The following is a 23,997-nucleotide window of genomic DNA, read 5'->3' as shown; positions in this document are numbered from 1 at the left end:
TCTTCATGAGTTTGGCTGCGGCCAGCCAAATCCTGGCATCACTGGAATTATCAGAGTGAGAAGGAACTCTGGCTAAGTTTAACCCTTCCTAACCCAGGGACACAGACAAATTGTAGAGACCCAGCTGCTGCCCTTTGAGATCAGCAACTCAACACAGGTCTAGGAACTTCCTACCCCACATACACCTCAGTATTATAGTAGTAGGAATGCCTTTTGTAAGTAGATCACATGGACGCTATATTCCAGATATCTCACATATTTCAAGATATAACATCTGTCAATGTCCAAATTTTCACACAAAACACCTCACATCCCAACATCCATTATAGATTTAAGAAAATAGATATCTATCTTTAGTTCTTAATCTTTAAACATGAATAAAACATATCAGAGAAATCACAGTTTTGAAAGGGTGTAGGTCTAAGTGGAGTATACAAGAGAATAAAGACCTTGTGTGCTGGTTAAACATTAATCCCCAGTGTCCAACATCGTCCTAGCACATCTGCTCCATTAAAACAGATGCACTCAGGGCTCTTAGAGACTTGGAAATATGAAGCATTGCATTCCATTGCCAGGGAGCAAGACAAGTTGCAATCAACTAGAACTGTATATTCTAATCTCATTTCCTTGCCCTTACCCCATATCCTTTTATATTCAGCCATGTCAAATACTTATCAATTTCCTTTTAAATATTATAGCAAAGATTCACTAGAACAATACCAAGAATGAATGGATATAGTTGGAGGGGGGGCTTAATTTCTCTCTACTGGAACAGAGGTTATATTAATTTAATTAAATTCCATATTCTAATAATTCTGTGTGAAAACATTTCTAACTTCCTCCTTTCTTATGGTCAAACTGAATCTAAGTTCTCTTGTTACCTAATTCACTAACCAGGAAACAATCTTACACTATTTACCCCCTGAAAATCTTTCAGAATTTTTTATAGTTTCTATTATATCCTCTGGATCCCTAGAGAAAAACATCCCAACTTTTCAAGCCTTTCTTCATAACTATAATTTCTGGTATTATTCTAGTGAACCTTCTGTCTTCTACTGTTACAGGCATTTTAAAAACTCAAACTTGGTGTAACCTAATCACTACTTCTTCAATTACCCCATCTTCTCAATATTGCTGGTGTCCTGCACTATGTCTATGGCAAGCAATTCATTAACTTTGCAGATGTTTACAGAGACGAGAGGGGAGACGAATACATTTTTATTAATTCCATTCTATTTACACTGTTATTATATACAATAAACATAGCATTTACATTGTGTAAACACAAAACATGCATTTGTAAGCATCATCAGTACTGGGGTTCCTAAAGGCTGCAACAACATTAATATACACACTATTAGGTTAGAGTACAATGTACAAGTAGTGAAATTCCTCAAAAATCGTAGCATTATTTATGCCTCAACTGAGTCGTAACATTCAATATTATTAATGTATCAATGGACACTGGTCTCATCCAGTCTATTTCTGTTTAACTTCACTACATACCAGTACTAATACTGGTATGTAGTGAAGTATATCAGGGTACTACAGCAACAGAGAAACAAAGTGGAAAAGTAAAAATCTGTGGATTAACAGCAGGAAAGATGAGTCAAGTGAGCCTTGATTGGCCAGTGCTGGCAGCCAATACTTGCACCCAATTGACAAAATACACATTTATATTGTTTATACAATTTTTTTTTTGGGGGGGGGGGGGGGGGGGGGAGGCAATTTTGATATATCTGTACCAGTCAGAGAGAGTGACCTACTCCACAATAGTTTCAATCAATATCAATGAGAAAATGGCTAATTCATCATGACCAGGGCCACTGTTATGGTGATTGAATTTAGTTTTGATTACTTGGAATTATGCAATTTTTGGATTTTTAAAAAAAAAACTGTTTTGGGGCTCAGACCTTGGGGGAATTTATTAACTATATCCCCTCACAATCCTACAGCTAAATCAATAAGAATCTCTAAATATTGAAAGTTACAGCAAAATCCAGGATCACTTGACCTCTGGTTTTAAGAGGGATTTTATTATTATTACAAATATAGATAATGGATTGGATCGAAGGCAGAGTTAAATGGTTTGTTTGATTAAATACAATGAGTAACTTTTATATAACATAACAAATTGTTTTTTTTCTGTAAACAGAACAAGATAACATAGCACTCACTTGAAGGTATCACAAAGTACCTTTCTTTAGATTGCATACTGAAGAACCTATTACCCAGGAGGTAAAAAAGGTTCAACTTCAATACACCTCAAGACAGACAACTAGAGAATTTGTTAAGGGCAATGGCAAAATATTTTAAACGCTAGCTACACTGACTTCAACTCTGCGAGATTCTGAACTGTCCCTGATCCAAACTCTAGAGTAAAAGATTCTCACACCAAAGGATAGGTGCACAGCTAATGAGCAAAGAGCTAGAATTACCAAGAATAATGGTAACTATCCTCCTAATGGATCACAGTAATTAATAACCCAATGTGATCACAATCAGAAATACTTGGAACACGGTGACCATCACTTCCTACAACAGGAAACCAACTACTCCCTTTTTAAAGCACTTGGAAACATTTTAAAATTACTAGGTTACCATCATCTTTCCAATGTCTTTAAAGAAAAAACCCTTACTCTATATTGCACGGATAATTCAATTTTGTTTTAAACAGAACTATACAGTCCACATTGGTTTGACATATACGGTGGAGTTTTCTACTTCTAGAATCAGCTAAACTCTGACCTCCAGATCTGAGTCACAAGAAAATCTTACAATGCAAATAAAATTAAATCTCATTAAAAAGATTATTAGGTGACTATTGGATTGCACATTTCACTCAACGACTGCATTCAGTAACAAATGAGCATGGGCCAAGTTAGTACCAGTGTTTATCATACACGCACCACAAATTACAACCAAGGCTGCACATGGACACTCCCAGTGCTACAGTGCAAAGCTTTACAGTGAAGGACTCGGCCAGCCTGCATTACATGAATTTCGTACAAGAATGAAGAGTCTTGTAAAGTAAAAGACTGGAAAGGACATTACAAATTCTCAAACACTTTACATTGCACATGTAGTGGTTGGTTGTATATGTACGTAGAGAGTAAAAACTGCAACCTTCGTGACCATGTGACTCAGCCTGAACCAGCCTCACTGTAGAAGATCTCAACCTTGCCACACAATCAGCCTTGCCCACATGGATCCCAACCTGACCTGAGCCCCATGGATATGTAAACCAACCCCAGACCTGCTATCTTTGGATCCAATATCACTTCTAGCATTTGTCCTCTTTCTTATTTTTACTTCTATAAAATAATTGTAGACTCCATTGAGGTATGTGGTGCAGTGGTGCACCAAAAAGATCAGTAATGAGTGTGTTAGAATGCTAGCCTCCTACCCTATTGTACAAGTTTCTTATCCAGGAGTCTCCACTCCAACAATTTATGTAGTTCCCTCCTCCATTTTTTCTGCCAATATTTCCCCATCCCTCCTAAATGGGGAAACAACTTGCCATTATATCCTTAGGATGTCCCAAAGAAATTCAAGGCCAATGAAGTACTTTTTGAAGTGTAGTCACTGATGTTACGTAGGCAAACACAGCAGCCAATTTGCACACAGCATGGTCCCATAAACATCAATGAGATAATGACCAATCAATTGGTTTTGGTGGTGTTGGTAAAGAATAAGTGTTGTTCAGGACATCAGAACTCCCCTTTCTCTTTGAAAAAGGTCATCCACCTGTATAGACAGATGGGGCCTTGATTCAACATCTCATCTGAAAGACAGCATCTCTGACAATGTACCACTCCTTCAGTACTGCACAGGGGTGTCATTGTAGATTATGTTCTCAAGCCCTGGAGTGGGACTTGAACCCACCATGGTCTAACTCAGGTGAGAATGCTACCACTGAGCCAAGCTGATATAATGAAGGCGTCAACTTCTTGTTGCTTACAGTTCTATGGGCTCCATTGTTGAGACATTGTTGGGTACAGTCCCATGGGTGCCAGCATGGACTGATTGCAGGATACAGTTCCATGGACGCTGGCATACTTATTGTTGGGTACAGTTCCATGGGCAGTATTGATCCATTCCTGGGTAGTTACATCTGCAACAGTTGCTGTTGGCACCATTATACATGTTAGTCATGACAGTAAAATCAGTAGATTACTTGACTATAGCCATTCGGATTCTGTCCTCACCCAAGATTGACACGTGTTTTCCAGCACTAGTCAGGAGTGGGAACCACAGCTGATTTTTCCCTAATCCAAATGACACCAAGGCAAACTCTAGCACCCCTACTGCCATCGGAGCAGAGATCAGCCAACTCAGCATGGACCAGGGATTGAATCTGGGACTCTCCTGATCTGTGTGGCTCAGCTACTCAATGGTTAAATTTGCTGAACCACTGGGTGGGGTAGGTGAAGACTGACAGTCAGCTTTCAACAGTATCTTACAGCCAGAATAAAATCTAAACCTAAACTTTACATTTGGGATGTCGAGGTTCACAGCAGTCAATAAGAGTCCTCTGAAGGAATCAAAGTCCTGTACCTGAATCAGATCCAAATCACCAAGCATATGCAAAAAAAACTAGGCACCACTGACACTGCCTGCTTTAATACTGCGATCCATTTCCCATCACCAACATCCCTCACTTAGATAAGTACGAAATGAAGTTAAAATGAACAGCGAGCTGAAAGTGAATGATAGCAACAGATACAAGTTCCCATCCGTTTGAGAAATATACCCTCAACTACAAGAGTTTAGAGTGAGCATTTTAGCTACTCTGATGTCAAATGCTTCCAACAGTCAGATTCAGATTCAACATTTATATAAGATATCAGTCATTGAATCAGGTCCTGCCTCAACCCATCCCTGCTCAGTTTCTGCAGTGTAACATTAGGATTTACAAAGAGATGGAGCACTACACAGTTCATTAAAACAGAGGCATCGAATAGCATGTCTGTTTAATTTTATAAACTGTCTGAGATGCTGTATTATTTTTGTAATTGCACCCTTCTGGAAGATTTACAATCCAGTATTAACATGCAACTCAACAGTATTCAGCTGTTCCACACTTCCAATGTTGGTGTATTCAAAGCTATATTAACGGTGACTAACCTCTGTGGAACACATCCAGTTATCAATCCTATAGTTTGTTTGCCTTTACTCTAGTTATATTGGGTTTGTTGTACCTATCACCCATTTGCTGTTGCTCTATGGTATTTGGTGATTAACTGCTGGGGTACAGATTCCCTTGGGCGTAGACACTCGATGGGGTACAGATTCCCATGGGCGCAGGCGTATAGGTTCCAAGGATGCTGATTCTTGCGAGGGTATTAGTTTCATGGGTGCAGGTTCTTGCTACAGTACCGGTTCCATGGGCGCCAACTCTAGCTGAGTATGATTGAATAGGCATTGGCTGCCCTCTAGTAACTCATTAGGTGGTCAATCATGTGAGTTTAGTAACACACCATGCAGTGTATTTGTCAACTGTTGTCATCAGGGGAGTGAAATATAATCCCGAACTACAGAGCTGGTATAGAGCTCAGGCAGAAGACTGCACACGATTAATGTGCTGCCACACAGAGATGGGTTTCCATACAACTGCAAAACTCTTATTAACTTCCCAAACAGTCTTTACAGATTGCACAATATTATTTAATTTCTCAAGAATAAGGAGGCCATGTCCACATTCACTGCAAGGTTCACAGGAACTAGGAAGCCCTAAATGAGCAAAAGAGGTAGACTATAAAAAGTTAATGCAACATTGCGATAGTGCCACTAGGTAGGTGGGGCAAAAACTATACTGTAGCGTATGCTGAGCATATGCTAGAGACATCTAGTGGCCGTAAAAGAATTAGAGCTTTATACGGTTATACTACATAGATAATAACTGGCTGTTTGAGAACAACACTGAGATTTGCTAGGTCAGCACAGAGCTGGAACTGAACCTGGGCCTTCTGGTCTGTATGGCTTAGTGTTACACCAGTTGGCGCCTTTACCCAAAAGGCCATCAGGGAGCCTCCCAGACACGCTGTAAAGGTGACTATCCAGCAAGGAGCATGACCGGTTCATGTAAACAGTAGTGCAGGCAGTTGTGTCATTTGCACACTATTACACCGACTACAATCTCAGCAGTGGAGCTGCTTCCAGGTTAGAATTGCAACTTTAGTTGACTGAACTGTAAGAAAATACACAAGATGTTGCTGGAGAGAACTCTGAATTCACAACAGTCCTCCTGACTCCAGTTCACTAACAAACTGCAGCATCTACCTAGAGTTACAGATTAACAGCCCTTACCTTCCTGTGATTTCTTGAATACAATTTTTCAGATATATACTGGGAAAATCCAGCCCCATTCAATTGACTGAGAAGTAAAAGGCTTTCAGTCTGATGTTGATGTTACCCAGTAACAAATCTGTAACGGTGTGTACAATATGCCATTGTAGATTTGCATTTAAACAGTTATCAGTGAGAGTTACACTCTGTGGTCTTAAAGGAGCGTGCACAATGGTTGCTTCACCAGACTGGAAGACAGGACTCACTGTCCATAGAATCCCCATCATAAAAACTATCTTGTGCAAGATTCTCCATTTACCAGGAAAGAGATCACAAACTGGGCTACTGTAGACACTGACCTCAGGACTGCACACAGTCTAAACTTATTTACAGATTAAACATCAAGTGTCATTGAAAAGTGGCTGATGTGCAGTCAGATCTAAATAGTATAACTATTGTTAATAAAAGCACTGATATAAATTGGATTTTCTAAAGTTCTAGAAAGGCTCTGTGCTCCATGCAGGTGGTTATATATCAGATGCTGATACCCAGTTCTTTTAGTTACTGACACCAGGGTCACAACTGCTTCTCCTGGAGGGACAAGCAAAGAAAAAAAACTCACTAAAACCTTCAGCTAGACATTTGACCACTAGAGTTCATGGTTGGCGTTCAGAGCCTGGGATGTAATGACAATCAACATGGTCACATTGCTCCGTATTAGAAGCACAAATGTGTCTCCCAGCAACAAAAGGCAGTCAAAGAGAAGTGGTTCCCAGGCTTCCTCGGTCTTTGTACACTCTAGTCCTTTTACTTCTCCCAAGGGGAAAGAAATTGGTTTTCGTCCAGTAGTCTCTTCATAAAAATTCTTATTACAGGAGACACTCATGCAGTTAGTCACAAAAGTGCCACACCAAGACTAAGAAAACAAGCTCTGAGATGGGGTATTCATTGAATACATTGTAGTGGAGCAGCTTGAAACAGTTGTGCGAGAATGCAGATGTTTCGCAATCGGGGAGGTGGAGGGAAAAAGGATCACACCTGTTACCTAGCTGAATGGGCAGATATTCAGTTTCTCCTCCCACCCCCCAATTATTGACTTTGTTGAGGCATTTGCAAAGACTTTCGTGAGTGGTCTTCTGGAGTTCATTTTACGTACATTTGGATTGGTGCCAGTTCCTTTACACTCCTGTGTGCCAGTGTTCCTCTGTATACCCCCAGTAACATTGTGCGTTGAGCCACACGCAACATCCAGAGAGACAGAGCAAGCGAATAAGCAATGGCTACAGCATTCTCACGCCATATTGTCTAGGGTTCCAAGGCATTCAACACCACGGATCACGCTCGGCACGTCCTCGAGATAGACTGTCGCTTCGCTGCCACATGGTCCGAATAAGTAGGACTGCATCATCGCATTTCTTCTGAATGCTGGGGTCCAGAATCAGTTTCTGAGGCAGATCCACCTGAACAGGAGAGTCAGCGTAAGTCAGACTGCAGCAACCAACAATGAACAAAAACCTGCTTTCCAGAGAAGATTCTCCCCTCCCCCACCCACAATTTCTGCCCTCGTTCTCTCGAAGATGTTTTCTCATACAGCAGTACCGCTCCATGGGCATGGGCATTCCTCTAGTACCCCATTCAAGTGGTCATTATTCGTGCATGAGCCTTAACAAGTGAGTGTCGACAAGCTATTTATTTATGGAGGGATCACATCAGGTCCAACTCTGTCCTCATCCAAAGTCCATACATGTGTACTTTACAGCAGTAGTTATTGGATAGCAATCATGAGCAGGAACCCAGGCTGATTTTCACCACCCCAAACCCAGGAGGTGTTGGAGGCCAACTATAGCACCCCTACTGCTATCCTGGCTGAAATCAGCTAACAACTCAATGCAGCAGGATTGAACTGGAGACTTTCCTTGTCTGTATGGCTCAGTACTGCATCACATAGGGCATTAACCTGCTGTCATCGGGGGAGCTTCAGGCAGATAGTTTGAAGTTCATGACCACAGAAGGATAAGGAGAGATCACCTCACTGATAAAGGAAAGTGTGGTGCCACATGGAATGTTGCCATTTACACTGCTCAGTACTGCTAACAAAAGATGCAGTCAGGTTATTTACCCTATGCACACTTCCAACTCACTTGGTAGGTCTTTCTCCAGGCGCCATTCAACGCAGCAAGAAAACGTTGCATCTCCTCAGCACAGCTGAAATACAGGAACCAGGGAGGAGACTTCTGATCATCAGACAGCTCCTGGAACACAATTTGAGAAACAATGGAATAAACGAGAATAATGTGCAAGGTAGCAATACAAGCAAATTGTGATGAACTAGCCTTTTTAAAATATATTATTGAACCATAGGCTGATACCAACAAGGCTGCATTTAATGCCCATCCCTAGTTTCCCCGAGGTGGTGAGCCTTCTCCTTGGACCGCTGTAGTCCCTGTGATGATGCTGCTCTGACAACGTTCCAAAGGGAATTCCAGAATTTTGATTAAGGAATCGCGATGTATGTCTAAGTCAGGATGATGTGTGACTTGAAGGGAACTTGATGATAGTACTCCTATGACAATGCTGCTCTTGGCCTTCTCTGGGGTAGAGAGGTGCTGTCGAAGTAACCTTGGTGAGTTGCTGCAGACACAGTGCGTTGGTGATGGAGGGAGTAAATATCGATCCAGTGGCAGGGGCACCATTCAAACCTATGAACAGGGTGGGGGCAGTGTGTGTCTGAACAGTTACAGAATACTCTTAATGAACTGGATTTTATACCCCGTTTATATTACAGCCCCCTTTTGGCTTACACTCCTCCATTAAGCAGGTCAATGGAATTAAGATACAGATCAGCCATGATCTAAAAGAATGGCGGAACAGGCTCAAGGGGCTGAATGTCCTACTCCTATTCCTAGGCTCCTGTCTGTGGTGGCAAACAACTAGCAGTTTTTACTGTGTTGTTGCTTACTGCTGGGGTCTATTCTGGTTGCGGACTGGCTGAGCTGTCAGTTGGCCTGTAAAGACCAGCAACGCAGTTCATTGCTCGCCTGTATATTCCTTCTCTCTACATAGTAAAACTGTTCGTGTGTAATTCCTTTAAAGTCATTTTTACTAATTCAGCACAAGAACTGGATCATTTAGTTGAACCAATTACACTGGCAGGGGTTCCTTGATATAACAGGTATTAAAAACAAATAACAGAGAGCATAGTGGCATGGTGCCTTCAAGCCCCAATGCACTGTTCCATGGGGCAGTAGGGTGCAGGGTTGCCTGTAATTTCTTACGTGGTGAGTTCTGATCATAACCACAGCAAAGTGGAGACCAGACACTTCACATCTGGGAGGGAGGGTGATCAACCTTGGACTGCACTCCCAATGGCTGGTTCCAGACAGGCACTGGCCAGGGGCAGGTTGCATACCAGCACTCATGGCTCAGGGAGACCTTGAAAGAGGTTGAAATTACAGGGCAAAATTTATTAGTGTTTGATCTGGAGCACTAGGAAGGGAAATATACAAGTCTGTAATTATCAGGATCTGACTCTTTATTCTATGCACTGTAACCAACATGGGCTTTACAGCTTCAACAACATGCAGACACAGCACTGAACTGGAGCAACACAGTCTCAAAACCTCTAGAATTCTGGATACAGTTTTCACTGAGTTGTAAAGGATTAGCGCCCCCCCCCACCCCCAAAACTCCACAGTACACTGGAATAGGAGGTCTGTCCCTCCCACCATGATGTACACTAGGGATACCAGAGGATGTCCATGGACCTGCACCCCAATAACAGTGAGCACCTTCAGGAACAAAATTTGCAAAAACAAAAAGTCTAACAATGAAGTTAGTAAGTATTGGATGTTACACTGTCACTCACCATCATACAGTACTCCCTGCTGGGGCTGGTGGACACACTGCTGACACTCGTTAGCTTAGTGCTGCCCAATGATCGGAAGAAGCTGGTCTGAGAGTCCTCATGACATGTAAACACCATTCTGTCCGTCACAACAAGGCAGCATGGGATACACGGAGAGGGTGCAACACCTTGGGGAACGATCTGACAACACAACAGTTATTATACTAAAACAGCGAGCATAACACTATGGAACCCCTTGTCTTGTGGCCATTGACTCAACTGCAAACAAAACAGCATCAGAGTCAGAATGTGAGGCTCCAGAATCAACCAGTCAGTCCTCTCTACAAGTCAAGGATCAAATTCATCATGGATGTTGCCATGGCAGTTGGCACACATTCACAATGATATTCCTGACACCACAAACTACTTGTTAATTAATAATACAGAAGCCAGTCTCACTACAGCAGATGGATTTGCAGGTACTTGAAAAGTATTGAGCCTTTGGAAAAGCAGTAGTGGCAGATAATGCACAGTTATCCACTACAGAAAATCCCCTGGGCAAGGCAACAGGAACTAAAGGAATTGCTCCGGGCACTTCAGATTGAGTCATGTCCGCAACTGCACAGGTAGTGAGCACAGTGGTTACCTGACAGCAGCAGTGTGGTATTGCCATTTTATTCACCTGCTACTCCTAACTTGGGCTAGACAGAATTTTCATATCAATTATAGACCTTTCAGAGTACTCACAATCAGTGCATTAATTCCTTTCTACAATTCTAATGCAGCCACAGCTGTTGACCATCTTAAGAACAGGCAAAACAAAACACTTTGCAGTTTATGCTTGTGCCACTATTTACTGCACAGCAAAGGCTGATGGGAGACCACAGAAACTTTAAAAGTCTCAGAAAATGTGCTGGGTTAGCTGATCTCAGCCAGCGCAACAGCCAGGGATCTTTACAGGACCCCTAGGATCCTGCTCCCAATCACCATCCAGTGATTCCTGTTGAAATGCAAGTGTCTCGATGTTGGACAAGAACAGCATCGGGGTTGGTTGTGATGCCCTCACAGTATAATATGCCGAGTCACTTTCTGGGCTCACATGAAGAACGGCCATGTGGCTGAGTGTCTGTAGACTATGTCCCAGCCTTCAGGAGAAAATAGGAAGGGAGAAAGAAAGAAGAATCCCAATTAGCAGAGTAATTTAAAGGTAGACATACAATACCTAATTTAAGGTGATTGGCAAAAGAGCCAGAGGCGACATGAGGAAACTTTTTTTTTTAAATGCAGCGAGTTGTAATGATTTGGAATGCACTGCCTGAAAGGGTGGTGGAAGCAGATTCAATAGTAATTTTCAAATGGGAATTAGATAAATACTTGAAGGGAAAATATTTACAGGGCTATGGGGAAAGGGCAGGGGAATGGGACTAATTGGATAGCTCTTTCAAAGATCCGGCACAGGCACAATGGGCTGAATGGCCTCCTCCAGTGCTGTACCTACTAGGATAATGCTGCCAGTTACAAAAGGCATCAAGATAGTGCTACAGAACAAAGCCCACAGTGGGTGGAGTGCAATAAATGAAGGATGGAATATTCTACCTGATTCAATCTCAGGAAAAGCTTTTGTGCATTTTATAACTGGCATCTCACCTCAGCTCGAGCTCACTTACCCCTTTTGACACTGCCTGGCAGAGGTGCTGCATCCAGTCTGCCATCTCCTCCTCATTCTCAGCACTCAGTTCCAAAGCCAGGCGCTCTGTCAGAATCACCTGGAATGTGTGGGGTCGCTCAGTTGTGCTGGACCTTCGACAGCCTCCGCATTGCTCTCCACTACAATTGAAACAACAAGGGGGTCCATTGGGGTCAGTGTGATGGTGCTAAAACAATTTAACAACTAGGATGAACATAAGATTTGGATGGCACCGGAAGAGATTTCTACTGGGATCTGGTTTCTGCTACAAAAGGCGCCTGGTGTATTCAGGGTTTTGGCTTCCTTCTACCAAGCAAAAATGACATTCTGCACTCTTACGTATGTGAAAATTGCCGAGATACACACACAAATTTCTGTTTCTGCAAGTCCAATAAATCTTTCCTTCCTGTTGGCTCCATGGGTTATAGCATTACCTGATGTGGTACTGAACCACAGACCAGAAGGTTCACATTCAATCCCAGGTCTGTGCTGAAATAGCTGCTCTCAATTCATATGATCACAAGATAAAAATACAGATGAGGAAGGCCATTCAGCCTGTCTTAGCTCATCCGTCCAGAAAGATCCACTTATTTCTTCAATGATTCCAGGGTTTTTGTCTAGATCATATGTTGATCACTGTGCGAAGAACTTCGTGGCATCGCTCCTAAATCTGCCATTTTCTAGTTTGAACCCAAGGTTGCCTTGTCCTGTTGTCAGGATTTAGCTTGAATTAGTATTCCAGATTCTCCTTTCCTATACCATTTACTAGAATCATAGAAGGTTACAGCATGGAAGGAGGCCATTCGGCCTATCAAGTCTGCGTCGGCTCAATGCATGAGCAATCCAGCTAGTCCCACTGCTCCGACCTATCCCCTTAGCTCTGCACTTTTCTCGTTTCAAATACTTATCCAGTTCCCTTTTGAAGGCCATGATTGAAGCTGCCTCCACCACTCCCTCAGGCAGTGCATTCCAGATCCTAACCACTCGCTATGTAAAAATGTTTTTCCTCATATCACCTTAAATCTATGCCCTCTGGTTCTTGACCCTTCCGCCAATGGGAACAGTTTCTCTCTATCTACTCTGTCTAGGCCCTTCATGATTTTGAATACCTCCATCAAATCTCCTCTCAATCTTCTCCATTCCAAGGAGAACAATCCCAGCCTCTCCAGTCTATCCATGTAATTTAAATCCCTCATCCTTGGAATCATTCTAGTAAATCTCCTCTGCACCCTCTCTAAGGCCTTCACATCCTTCCTAAAGCGCGGTGCCCAGAACTGGACACAATACTCCAGTTGTGGCCGAACCAGTGTTTTATAAAGGCTCATTATGATTATCTTATATATTTCAATGAGGTCCCCTCTCAGTCATCTCCTTTCAAAGCTGATAAGCCCAGTCCCACTGACAAAAGGGATCAGCCTCGAAGCTCTTCTCTGCATTGCTTCCAGGGCCTGAATGTCTCTCTCGTATCTCAGTAACTAGTAGTGGACACAAGTACTCAAAGTGTGGCCTGCCCAGAGCACTACAGCTCGAGTAAGACATCCAACTGCTTTGGCTTTATAGTTGAGTATTCTATTGGCTTTATTGATTGCTACTCTGCAATGATTGGAATGTTGAGTACCGGGTCAACTAAGAATTCTAAATCTCTCAACTTCATTCTTATTTCAACACCATTCATGAAATGCTTGTGTTATCTGTATTTTCTTGCTATGTGCAGTACTTTACACTTGCCCATATTCAATTTCATCTTCCATTGTTCCACCAACTCACATCTTTGGTCTAACTAATTTTGTAGTTCCCAAGCTGCTTCCTCAGATTCAAATGCCCCTCCTAGCTTGGTATCGAATGCAAAAATTAGCACTTCTGCCGAGACCAGCTAACTGAGCCCAAGCTGGGAATCGAAGCGGGGACCTTCCTGGTCTGTAAGTTCAGCAACTCGTCATCTTAATCAGCTGACCCATTGGGATAGCACTATCTCGCTAACCCAGCTATATTCTATACTCTGCCAACACCACCAGATGATACACCCAACACAAGTTATCCCGTTTCAAAAGCTTGGATCTTCAGCAATATTGATCCTTGTGGCAGCCAGAGAGTAAAGCTGGGGATTGGATTTGCTTCTCCTTCAATTAGGCCAGAAATCTTTCTTAATGAAAACTAATATTCTTGGGACTGAAGTGGTTATAAAGTGAACAGCATACCCTTCCAGTTAGGTGGTGATGATTTCTGGTACTGTTGAATTCTTTGGCCTCAAATTACTGCTTGCCTTTAACTTTTAAAGCCAATGCCCCACCTCACATTAAGACAGCTTAGCTCAACCTAGAGAGACTCCGATGGTTTTAAAAGACACACTTAACAACTGAGTTATCAGTAGAGCTAAGTGTACTGTCAAGTGGAACGCGCAATGCGAGGTCCCAGGTTTGATATCTGATGCATATGGAGTTAACAATAGGGGCACTAATTGGTCTGTGTGTTCTTGCGATACGGAGCAGGAAGTCAGCCAGGGTTCCTGCTGATGATCACTATTGTGTAACTACTGCTGCAAAGTGCATGTGTGGAAGACAGGTTAGGGCAGGATTAGGCTCAGTGCGAAGCGTTTCATGTCAAGTAGTCAATCAAGAACCATTGTCTAGGCTCATGTGTGAAGAATGGCCATTTGTGTAAGGTACTAGAGGATGTCTCTTGCCTGTGAAACTGTACCCGAGCAAGAGTTAACATCTTTAGTGGGGTGCAGTAGAGGGGAGAGAGAAATAGAGGAGTGAAAACAGAGAATCAAGTGCACATGTTTTCACAGAAGTACTTACGCCAAGTTTACTGACATGAGCAACATCATATCTATCTTGTCCGGGTACTGATAGAGGATCCCATTGCTGCAGAAATAAAACACTCATTAATAGCATTGCAGAGGCTGGCTACTGACCTCAACACTAAGATAATGGAAATGCTGACGAGGGATGGATCACTTACAACCTACTTCCCAAAACTGATCTTTCTACTGAAAACCTCAAACCCTCCAATAATATTCCATTTCACAGCATTGTTATTATTGCTACAAACTGCATCACTTTGTGTCACAATATCCAAATTTTCCTGTAACGTTAGCTAATTAGAACAGAGTGGTAGTTTTGGTGGAGGTGTAGAATGGCTAATCTCAGCTGGATAGCAACAGCGTAATGTGGAAGTGAGCGTGCGAGGGAAAGTGAGGCGTGGCTTTGGCAGGCACAGCACTGGCGGATAGCGTTACTGGGCTGGAGGTACTATGTATAGGACACTGCCTCAAGTACCTTGTGCCAGTGTCCTATACACAGTCGTTATTTAATTTGACGTCATTTAAAATAGTCTACTCTCAGTGGCTCAGGCGGCGAAGACAACAGACCAGTGACCTCTACCAAGGAGGAGGACAAGAACAGCAATGTTGTGGGAACACCATCATCTCCCAAGTCACACACCATTCTGACTTGGATACATAATCGCCGTTCCTTCATGGTCACCGGGTCAGAATCCCGAAATTCCGTTCTTGACACTGTTGTGGGAGCACCATCACAAGGACTGCAGCAGGTCAAGAAGGCCCACCACCATTTACTCAGGGCAACTATGGATGAACAATAAATGCGGCAGTACCAGTGTCGCTCACATCCAGAGAACAAATATTTAAAAAAAGGTAGGTCTCTGATTCTATCTAGACCTGAGTTGAGTTAGCCAATCTTAGTCATGGTACAAACCGCCCGTTTGCTGTGAAGGGGAAGACTCTCAACCAATGCTAGAAATGCGCATGTGGACATTGGTTGAGGACTTTGATTGGGTTGGCTATGATGCCACCCATGGTCTAACAGCTCATTTAGACTACTTGTCTAGGCTCATGAAATAAGCATAGCCACTTGGTGGGGTGGGGGGAGGGGGGAAAGAGGTACCAGATGTCAGCTAACACCTTGCAAGTCGGTGCCTTCACGGCAGCAGGGGAAGAAAGGGAAAAAAATTAAATAAAAGGAAAAATAGTGTTAGTCTATAAATATTTACCATAAAAGGCATTTGAGAAAGGTCTCGTTAAATATACCCTACAGTTTTAAAGGTCTATTGACCCAAACCAGGAGATAAATTGGACGTGAGCTTCAAACCTAAATGTGGAGACAAGATGCCAGATCGAGCCTCACCTGAGCACTACATAGGAGGCCTTCCAGATTGGGGAGCCCAGGTAGCTGGTACCAGCCTTGTAATGCAGAATTCCTTCTTTTGTAACTGTATTTACAGCAGTCATGTAGAGGTTCCTCTGGGGTCCTGCTGTTACATCCATGGGATCCTCCCAGTGAATCAAACTGTAGAGGTGGATGGTGACTTCAGACACCTACAAACACATCCACTACAGTCAGGCACAGGAGATGGAAAATTGGTGGAAAACGCAGACACGTGACAGAAAACAATTTTCATTTAACTTTTCAAAACTCTCGTCTGTTAGGTGATCCTTCTTCTCACCTCTAGTCTCACCTCCATTGCCACATTCCTGTTTTGTTTCCTTCAAGTTCCAAATACACTGCATTACATGATCTTCCTCTGCTCTGCATCCTCATTCATCGCACCGTCTCCTTGTCCAATACAAGATCTTAAAACTGTAAAATTCCTCCTCACCTCCCTCGCTCGCAGGCTTTTAAATACCGAATGGCCTCCTTCTGTGCTATATGATTTTGTGTGTCACTACGCTACCGCTTCTCCAATTTACCACAACCATGGTGGTGGTGTCCTGCACTATGGGCCTTGGCCCCTCATCTTGGTGTCTCAATAACATCCTCCTCCCCCCATTTCTCTTTCCCACCTCCACTCACTTTCCCTATTGCTAAGGCAGGTCAAGCGATTGGTACTTCATCCTGGACTAAATGGAACCCTGTATGCCCCCCAACACAAGACTTGGAGCTGTACCCAGTTGTGCTCATCCCTTGCATTATGTGACTGGACAGCAAACACTTATATCATTCGTTTATTAGCAGAAAAACCCAACCTGACACCATCAAGCAGAATAACATTACCTCACATCTGGATTCTTGGGCCAAAAATTTGGTCAGTGCCAGTTTCTGCATGGTGGCATCTGTAAGGATGCTGGGATAGGGGGGCTCTCTGCAGCCCTTAATCATGGCGGATCTCAAAGCGGTGAGGAAAAATCTAAACACCGGGAAAAAAATACACTGTATAACTGGTACTGAAATAGACTCGTGACTACATAGGCTAAAGTAACTACAGTTCCAGGCACATACCTACAACACTAGGACATTAGCAATGGGAGGCCTTCAAAGAGGAGACAGTTCGGGTACAGGCTAGACACATTCCCACGAGGGGTAAAGGAGGGGCATCCAAAGCTAGAGCTCCCTGGATGACTAAAGATACAGAGATTAAAATGAAAGAAAAAGGAGGCTTACGATAATGTCAGGTTTATTAATTCAGTAGAGAACTAAGCTGAATACAAAAAGTACAGAGGGGAACTGAAAAAGCAAAGAGGGGCAAAGAGATTATGAGAATAGATTAGCAGGTAACATAAAAGGGAACCTAAAAGTCTTTTATAAACAAATAAATAGTAAAAGGGTAGTCAAAGGAAGGGTGGGGCCGATTAGGGATCAGAAGATCATCTTGTGGAGGCAGAGAGCATGCCTGAAGTATTAAATGAGTCTTCACTAAAGAAGAGGATGCTAACAATGTACGGACACCGCGCAACAATCGCCAAACAGGAGGGTTCCCTCCCAGTCGGGGAACACTTCAGCAGTCATGGACATTCATCCACCGACCTTCGGGTAAGCGTACTCCAAGGCGGCCTTCGAGACACACGACAACGCAAAATCGTCGAGCAGAAATTGATAGCCAAGTTCCGCACCCATGAGGACGGCCTCAACCGGGATCTTGGGCTCATGTCACGCTACACGTTACCCCACCAGCGAACAAATGTTATCTGTTTTTAATATAACGGGTCAGTTGCTGTCTTTTCTATGTTTCTACCTCTCTATCTCTGTTTTTTTTTTGTTTGTTGTTTTTTTTGGTGATTTGTATATTCTGTGAGACCTGGCAGGTAACACCTGTTTGTCTGCACACTGATTGCCTTGGCAACGGGCAGTTGAAAAAACTGTCTGTAATCACCAAGCATTGTTCTGTGAATTATAAATGCGATTTCATTTCGAGGATTTCATTTTCACATCGTTCACCTGACGAAGGAGGAAGCCTCCGAAAGCTTGTGAATTTAAAATAAAATTGCTGGACTATAACTTGGTGTTGTAAAATTGTTTACAATAGTAAAGGAGGAGGTAGGAGAGAAATTGGATAGGATAAAAATAGATAAAGAGGAGATACTTAAAAGGTTGGCAGCGCTCAAAGTAGAAAAGGCACCCAATCCGGATGGGATACATCCTAGAATGCAGAGGGAAATAAAGGTGGAAATTGCAGAGGCTCTGGCCACAATCTTCCAATCATCCTTACATATGGGAGTGGTATCAGAGAACCTGAGGATTGCAAATATTACATCCTTGTTCAAAAATAGGGAGAGGGGGATAAACCCAGCAACTACAGGCTAGTCAGCCTATGGTCAGTGGTGGGGAAACTTTGAGACACAATAACCTGGGACAAAATTAATTGGCACTTGGAAAAATATGGGTTAATAAATGAAAGCCTGCACGGATCTGTAAAGGCAAATTACTAACTTGACTGAGTTCTTTGATGAAGTAACGGAGAAGGTTGATGAGGGTCGTGCAGTTGATATGTATACGGACTTTCAAAAGGCCTTTGATAAAGTACCACATAATAGACTTGCTGGCAAAATTGAAGCCCATGGGATTAAAGGGGCAATGGCTGCGTGGAAACATAATTGCCTAAGGGACAGAAAGCAGAGAGTAGTGGCGAACGGTTGTTTTTCAGACTGGAGGGAAGTATACAGTGGTGTCCTCCAGGGGTCAGCGCTGGAATCACTGCTCTTTGATATATATTAACGACCTGGACTTGGGTGCAAAGGGCACAAATTTCAAAGTTTGCAAATGACACAAAACTCAGAAGTGTAGTAAACAGTGAGGAGATAGTAACTCCAGGAGGACATAGGCAGACATATGGTCGATGAAATTCAACACAGAGAAGTGTGAAGTGATTCATTCTGGTAGGAAGAATGAGGAGAGGCAATATAAACTAAATAGTACAATTTTAAAGGGGTGCAGGAACAGAGACCTGGGGGTGTATGTACAGAAGTCTTTGAAGGTGGCAGGACAAGTTGAGAAGGCTGTTAAAAAGGCATATGGGAGCCTGGGCTTTATAAATAGAGGCATAGAGTACAAAAGCAAGGAAGTTATACTAAACCTTTACAAAATCCTGGTTAGACCCCAGCTGGAGCATTGTGGCCAATTCTGGGCACCATACTCAAAAGAATATCAAGGCCTTAGAGAGGTTACATAGGAGATTTACTAGGATGGTACCAGGGATGAAAGACTTCAGTTATGTGGAGAGACTAGAGAAACTGGGGTTGTTCTCCTTACAGCAGAGAAGGTTAAGGGGAGATTTGATAGGTGTGCATAATCATGAAGGGTTTTGAAAAAAATAAATAATGAGAAACTGTTTCCACTGGCATAGGGTCCATAACCAGAGGGCACAGATTTAAGGCAATTGGCAAAAGAATCAGAGGCAACACGAGGAAAATTACACAGCCAGTTGTTATGATCTGGAATGCATTGCCTGAAAGGTGGTGGATACAGAGTCAATAATAACTTTCAAAAGGGAAGTGGATAAATACTTGAAGGGGGAAAATTTGCAGGGTTATAGGGAAGGGTAGGGGAGTGGGACCAATTGAATTGTACTTTCAAAGAGCAGACACAGGCATGATGGGCCAAATGGCCTCCTTCTGTGTTGCATAATTCTATGATTCTATGAACACCATTACAGGTACACATCAACCACACCACTTTAGCCACATGCCAGTTGCCGCTGTATACATATCTGTATAATCAGCAGTGCTTAACACTTCCCTTTTCCACACCCCAATTTTCTTCCCTCCAGTTCTGAAGACTATGGCTTGTGTTAATATACAGTTCCACATTGCCAAACACCCTCTGGTCCCTCACTCAAGTGGCATTGGCAAACCTAGATATTGAGGGGCGACAGGTTATTTGACTGTGGACAGCATCACAGTTGAGCCTCATCTTTCCCCGTCCAATATCCACGTATACACAGATTTTCAGGAGGGTTCACTGAATTGCATTTAAGAGCTAGAACTCTATTCCAAGGGCATTGAAGAATGCTTATTGCTGTCCTGGCTGATATCAGCTAACTCAGCATGGACTGGGAATCAAACCTGGGACCTTCTAGTCCTCATGGCTCAGTTCCACTTTGGGCAATATATAATGAACGCAATGAGCCATTGGGGCAGACTTATCAGTGCATTTCAATAATGATCAGCACTGAAGGATCTCAGAAGCTAGCTGGCATTGCAGGGAGTACCTGACTAGCTGTACAAGTATCTCTTTACTCTTTTGGGGACTGAAGGATTTTTAAAAAATTGATCACCAACCAGCTACAACAAAAAAAATCTTTAGTTTGAACCTAGAATCTCCAAACTGTAGAGAAAAGCAGAAAACGCTAGTGACAGAAGGGTAAAAGGTCAGCTGGGAGAGTGGCTCATGCATTATAGCTAATGTTTGAGGCTCAAGACACAATGTAATTAAAGATACAGAGCATGACTGAAAGCAGCAGACATCAATATTTATTTAAAACTCAAAACACACAGACATTGTAAAAACACAGGAAACAAAAGGGAGGCTCAACATTCAAAGTAACTGGTCTGCTGCATGAACGCAGACGATTTATGATCACAATGTCTGGTGGTTGGGGGGTGGAGGGAAAGAAGGGAACAAAGGAGGAATATAGAAGATAGAGACAGTGATGCCAGATTGCACTACCTATTTATGAACGTCACCACATTTTTTACTTACTCTGTAAGAGACTCATCCGTCGTGTCAAGCAGGAACTGCCTCCGCCGGTTGGTACAGACAAGCTGAATGGACTGCTGGCCGAGCCCCACCTTTTGACAGTGAAGAGGAGCATGAGTGAGTGAAACATTGCAAATTACGAGTGTGGTAGGAGTATACAACACCGCGGATTATCTAAGAGTACATTATCTAGGAGTACATTACACTGGGAATTACAAGCCAACACTAAGTTACACTGCGTAATACTCCACAAAAGGTTTTGCAAGACCCATATTTGACAATTAGCAGGAAAATAAAACAGCCCAGATCTAATATTACAAAACTGCTATACAATTTGTTTTTGAAAACAAAGTGAATAGAATTAAATCTGCTCTTTTCCAAAGTTGCTCTTTCCCTGTTATTCTGCATGGCTCTAGGTATGCTTTCTGGATGTGCAGGAACTAGCCAAATCCTACCCCCCCCACCAAACCTGTGCCCACCCGTGTGAACATCCAGACACCACCACCTCTCGGTACTACACTGTGGTACATTCAGCTCGTGTGTTGTTTCTCCCTGCCCCCAAAAAGATAAGCAGATTCATTTTGCCTCCCAACGTGCCAGAACTGGAGAGTAACTCATCTCCCCCAACAGGTAGAATTTCCTACTTCAGCTTCACAAACCATTTGTATATAACTGACCGGGTGGTCACTGATCCACAATAGGATCCCATAAGGTACACAATACAGCCATATTTTACAGCAATTTCCCCCCTCCAATTTTATCCTTTTCTCCTGAAGACAGTCTTACTGGGGTCCAGTTCCACAGGTCGCAGCAGCCCTCCGCCAGTACCTGTGTATTTTCCAACACAGGTCACTGGACAATCATCAGGAATCCTGACTGATTTTTCCCCTTCTTACCCCAGGGGCAGTAAGACCAACTGCAGCACCTCTACTCACACATGGCAATATTTCTTATAAATTAACAGCAGCACCATTACTGGCGCATTCTATTTTGCAAAGCAAGAGGTCATGAAAAAAACTCGTCTCCATCCCATCTTCCAGAACAGGACCAACGGGAGACAGCGCAACATCCGTGGTAAACAAATGCGCTACAATCGAACCCTGTTTGATAGTTGCTCTCCAGTTGAAGGATGCAGTTTTAAAGCACAAACAACTCACCGAAATGTAATCGAGCTCATTGTAGGACACTGCTTCTTCCACAGTATAGGGCTTGTCTGCGGCTCCTATACAGACCAACACGTTGAGTCAGACATAGATACTGCACTCCAGCTCACAGCATCGTTATTATAACACCTATTACACATTTCTGTCTGTATACAACTTTAAGCTTTATTTGAGTCAATCCGAATGGTGCAGAACCTTTAGCTCTTCTCATTTATACACCAAATATCTCAGCTACCAGGATTCTGAAGAAATCTAGTAGCATTGTTTGTGCCTTCCCCCTGTTCTTCCCTCCTAAACTGAAAGCACTGACTCTTGCTGTGTACAGCTCCATGGGTGTCTGTCTCTGTTAGCACCTTACTCAAGTGGCCCTACTTCATAGTAAGTCTCAATATTGTGTTGCCCGGGTATTCAACGAAGGGTAATGTGGCTGCATTCCCCCTTTTGTAAGTCAGTTTATTTTTTTCCCCCTTTTGCTCTCCGCTTGTCTTTTGATAAAATAGCAAAAACTTGAACTGAGGAAAAAACAGCCATGATCAATCCAGAAAACAGAGCTGCCACTATTTGTGCCAGCTGCACAATTAACACAGTGTCCACGGCCAAAGCCACTGACATTTGATTTTAAACTGAAAACCACAGAATTGTGGAATGTGCTCTGCAAAATGCTGGTTATGAAGTAAATATCACAAAACAGAAGTTGACTTATTTGGTCACCATAAACCAGTGGCCTTGACCACAGCAGTGTGAAGCTTCCATTCCAACAGAAAAAGGGTGGGATGTGGTTTTCAAGGGGATCTTGTTTCACTCAGTATATGACCCCCAAATGAACAGAATTACCTTTTCTCAGCAGGTAGATGTAACAGTCTGTCAATAGCACATAGAGCAACTGTAGATTCCCCTCCATGTGACCTGTCCACATCCGCATCATCTGGGGAAGAGACAGGTGGGAAGGGGGGAGGAAAGAGGGGCGAAAGGGAGGAGGGGGAGATAGAAAGAAAAAAAAGTGAAGATTGGAGCAACACCATGCACTTCACCAAATAAATGACTGCCATAAATAACTAACAATTCAGTTTAATAGCCCCGTTCACTTGCTGAACTTCAGTAAGAGTTTTATATGACCAACACTTTCATTAACCAGCACTGCCCTCATCTTTACTCAATGGAGCCCATAAGGTTTTCAACAACTTTCAAAATCCTTTGTCTGAAGACGAACACTATGACCTGTCTGTATACACCAATCATTAGGGTCTGAAATAAGGTTCCCTTCTACTTCCTACCCAAGCAGCAGCATTAGGCCACATCTGGCAACGGGTGTCTTCTCCGGCTCAGGCTTGTTCTCCTGTTGTACTAGTCCCATTTTTACTTTCATAGCTTGGTTTTGTTAGTTGCTGATATTCCCCTCTCCTGATATTTTACCCTGAGCTTTCCTCTATTCATGACCCACTGGCTCATCATTTCCCATTTTGTTTTGAGACAGTAGATTCTAGGATGCTATATAGGAAAATTAGAGCTGTTAAAAGGGGTCCACTTGCCCACACCAGGGACTGCCAAACTCCTCAGAGGCATCAACACCAAACAGTTGAATCATTCCCCTTCCTCTCCCGACTCCTTGGTGCCAGCAGCTACCCATGTACCTCACCCAAGGGGCCATTCTTCTTGGGCAACGGTAGATGGCAAGTGTCAGCAAGATATTTGAGCCTGATCTGGTCTTCATTCCACATCCACACATTCAGACACACTCATTCTCCAGTATGGGTCACTGGATAGCGATCAGGAGCGGGAACCCTGGATAATTTACCCCTCTCTAACTCAGGATGTTTAGTTCAGCTGTAATGCTCCCACTACTGTGGTCAGAACAGACTGGAGATTGAACACGGCACCTTCCTGGTCGATACAGCTCTATCACACCAGACAGTGCATTTACCCAGTGAGTTATCAGGATGCCCATACTTATTTTAAAACACTTCAAGCCTAATTTTCTACAACCTTACCACAGCTCCCTTACCTTATAGAGCTGTTCTTCATTCTCCCTGAAAACATGAATCATCAGCAGAAGCAGCAGATTATTATCTACCCTGAGGGGAG

At 43.0% G+C, this 23,997-nt stretch overlaps 1 protein-coding gene across 3 annotated transcripts in view; it reads right to left on the bottom strand.

Annotated features, from left to right (window-relative positions):
- Positions 1 to 1,202: 1,202 nt before the first annotated feature.
- The window catches only part of plekhm2 (pleckstrin homology domain containing, family M (with RUN domain) member 2), a 63,882-nt gene continuing 41,087 nt past the window's right edge, over positions 1,203 to 23,997 (bottom strand). For all 3 annotated transcript variants that reach the window (XM_067970530.1, XM_067970531.1, XM_067970532.1), the window contains 11 exons: positions 23,918 to 23,987; positions 22,750 to 22,840; positions 21,910 to 21,974; positions 20,756 to 20,844; positions 16,835 to 16,967; positions 15,968 to 16,158; positions 14,621 to 14,686; positions 11,800 to 11,959; positions 10,154 to 10,333; positions 8,430 to 8,540; positions 1,203 to 7,748 (listed from right to left, as the gene is read on the bottom strand). In XM_067970530.1, the coding sequence (XP_067826631.1) occupies positions 7,611 to 7,748; positions 8,430 to 8,540; positions 10,154 to 10,333; positions 11,800 to 11,959; positions 14,621 to 14,686; positions 15,968 to 16,158; positions 16,835 to 16,967; positions 20,756 to 20,844; positions 21,910 to 21,974; positions 22,750 to 22,840; positions 23,918 to 23,987 (1,294 nt within the window). In that variant the 3' untranslated portion in view covers positions 1,203 to 7,610. The remainder of the gene's footprint in view (positions 7,749 to 8,429; positions 8,541 to 10,153; positions 10,334 to 11,799; positions 11,960 to 14,620; positions 14,687 to 15,967; positions 16,159 to 16,834; positions 16,968 to 20,755; positions 20,845 to 21,909; positions 21,975 to 22,749; positions 22,841 to 23,917; positions 23,988 to 23,997) is intronic.

The sequence above is a fragment of the Heptranchias perlo genome, chromosome 32, assembly GCF_035084215.1.
Source record: "Heptranchias perlo isolate sHepPer1 chromosome 32, sHepPer1.hap1, whole genome shotgun sequence".
Taxonomy (NCBI): domain Eukaryota; kingdom Metazoa; phylum Chordata; class Chondrichthyes; order Hexanchiformes; family Hexanchidae; genus Heptranchias; species Heptranchias perlo.
The sequence above is the reverse complement of the archived record's forward strand: the minus strand, read 5'-3'. Positions and strand labels throughout refer to the sequence as shown.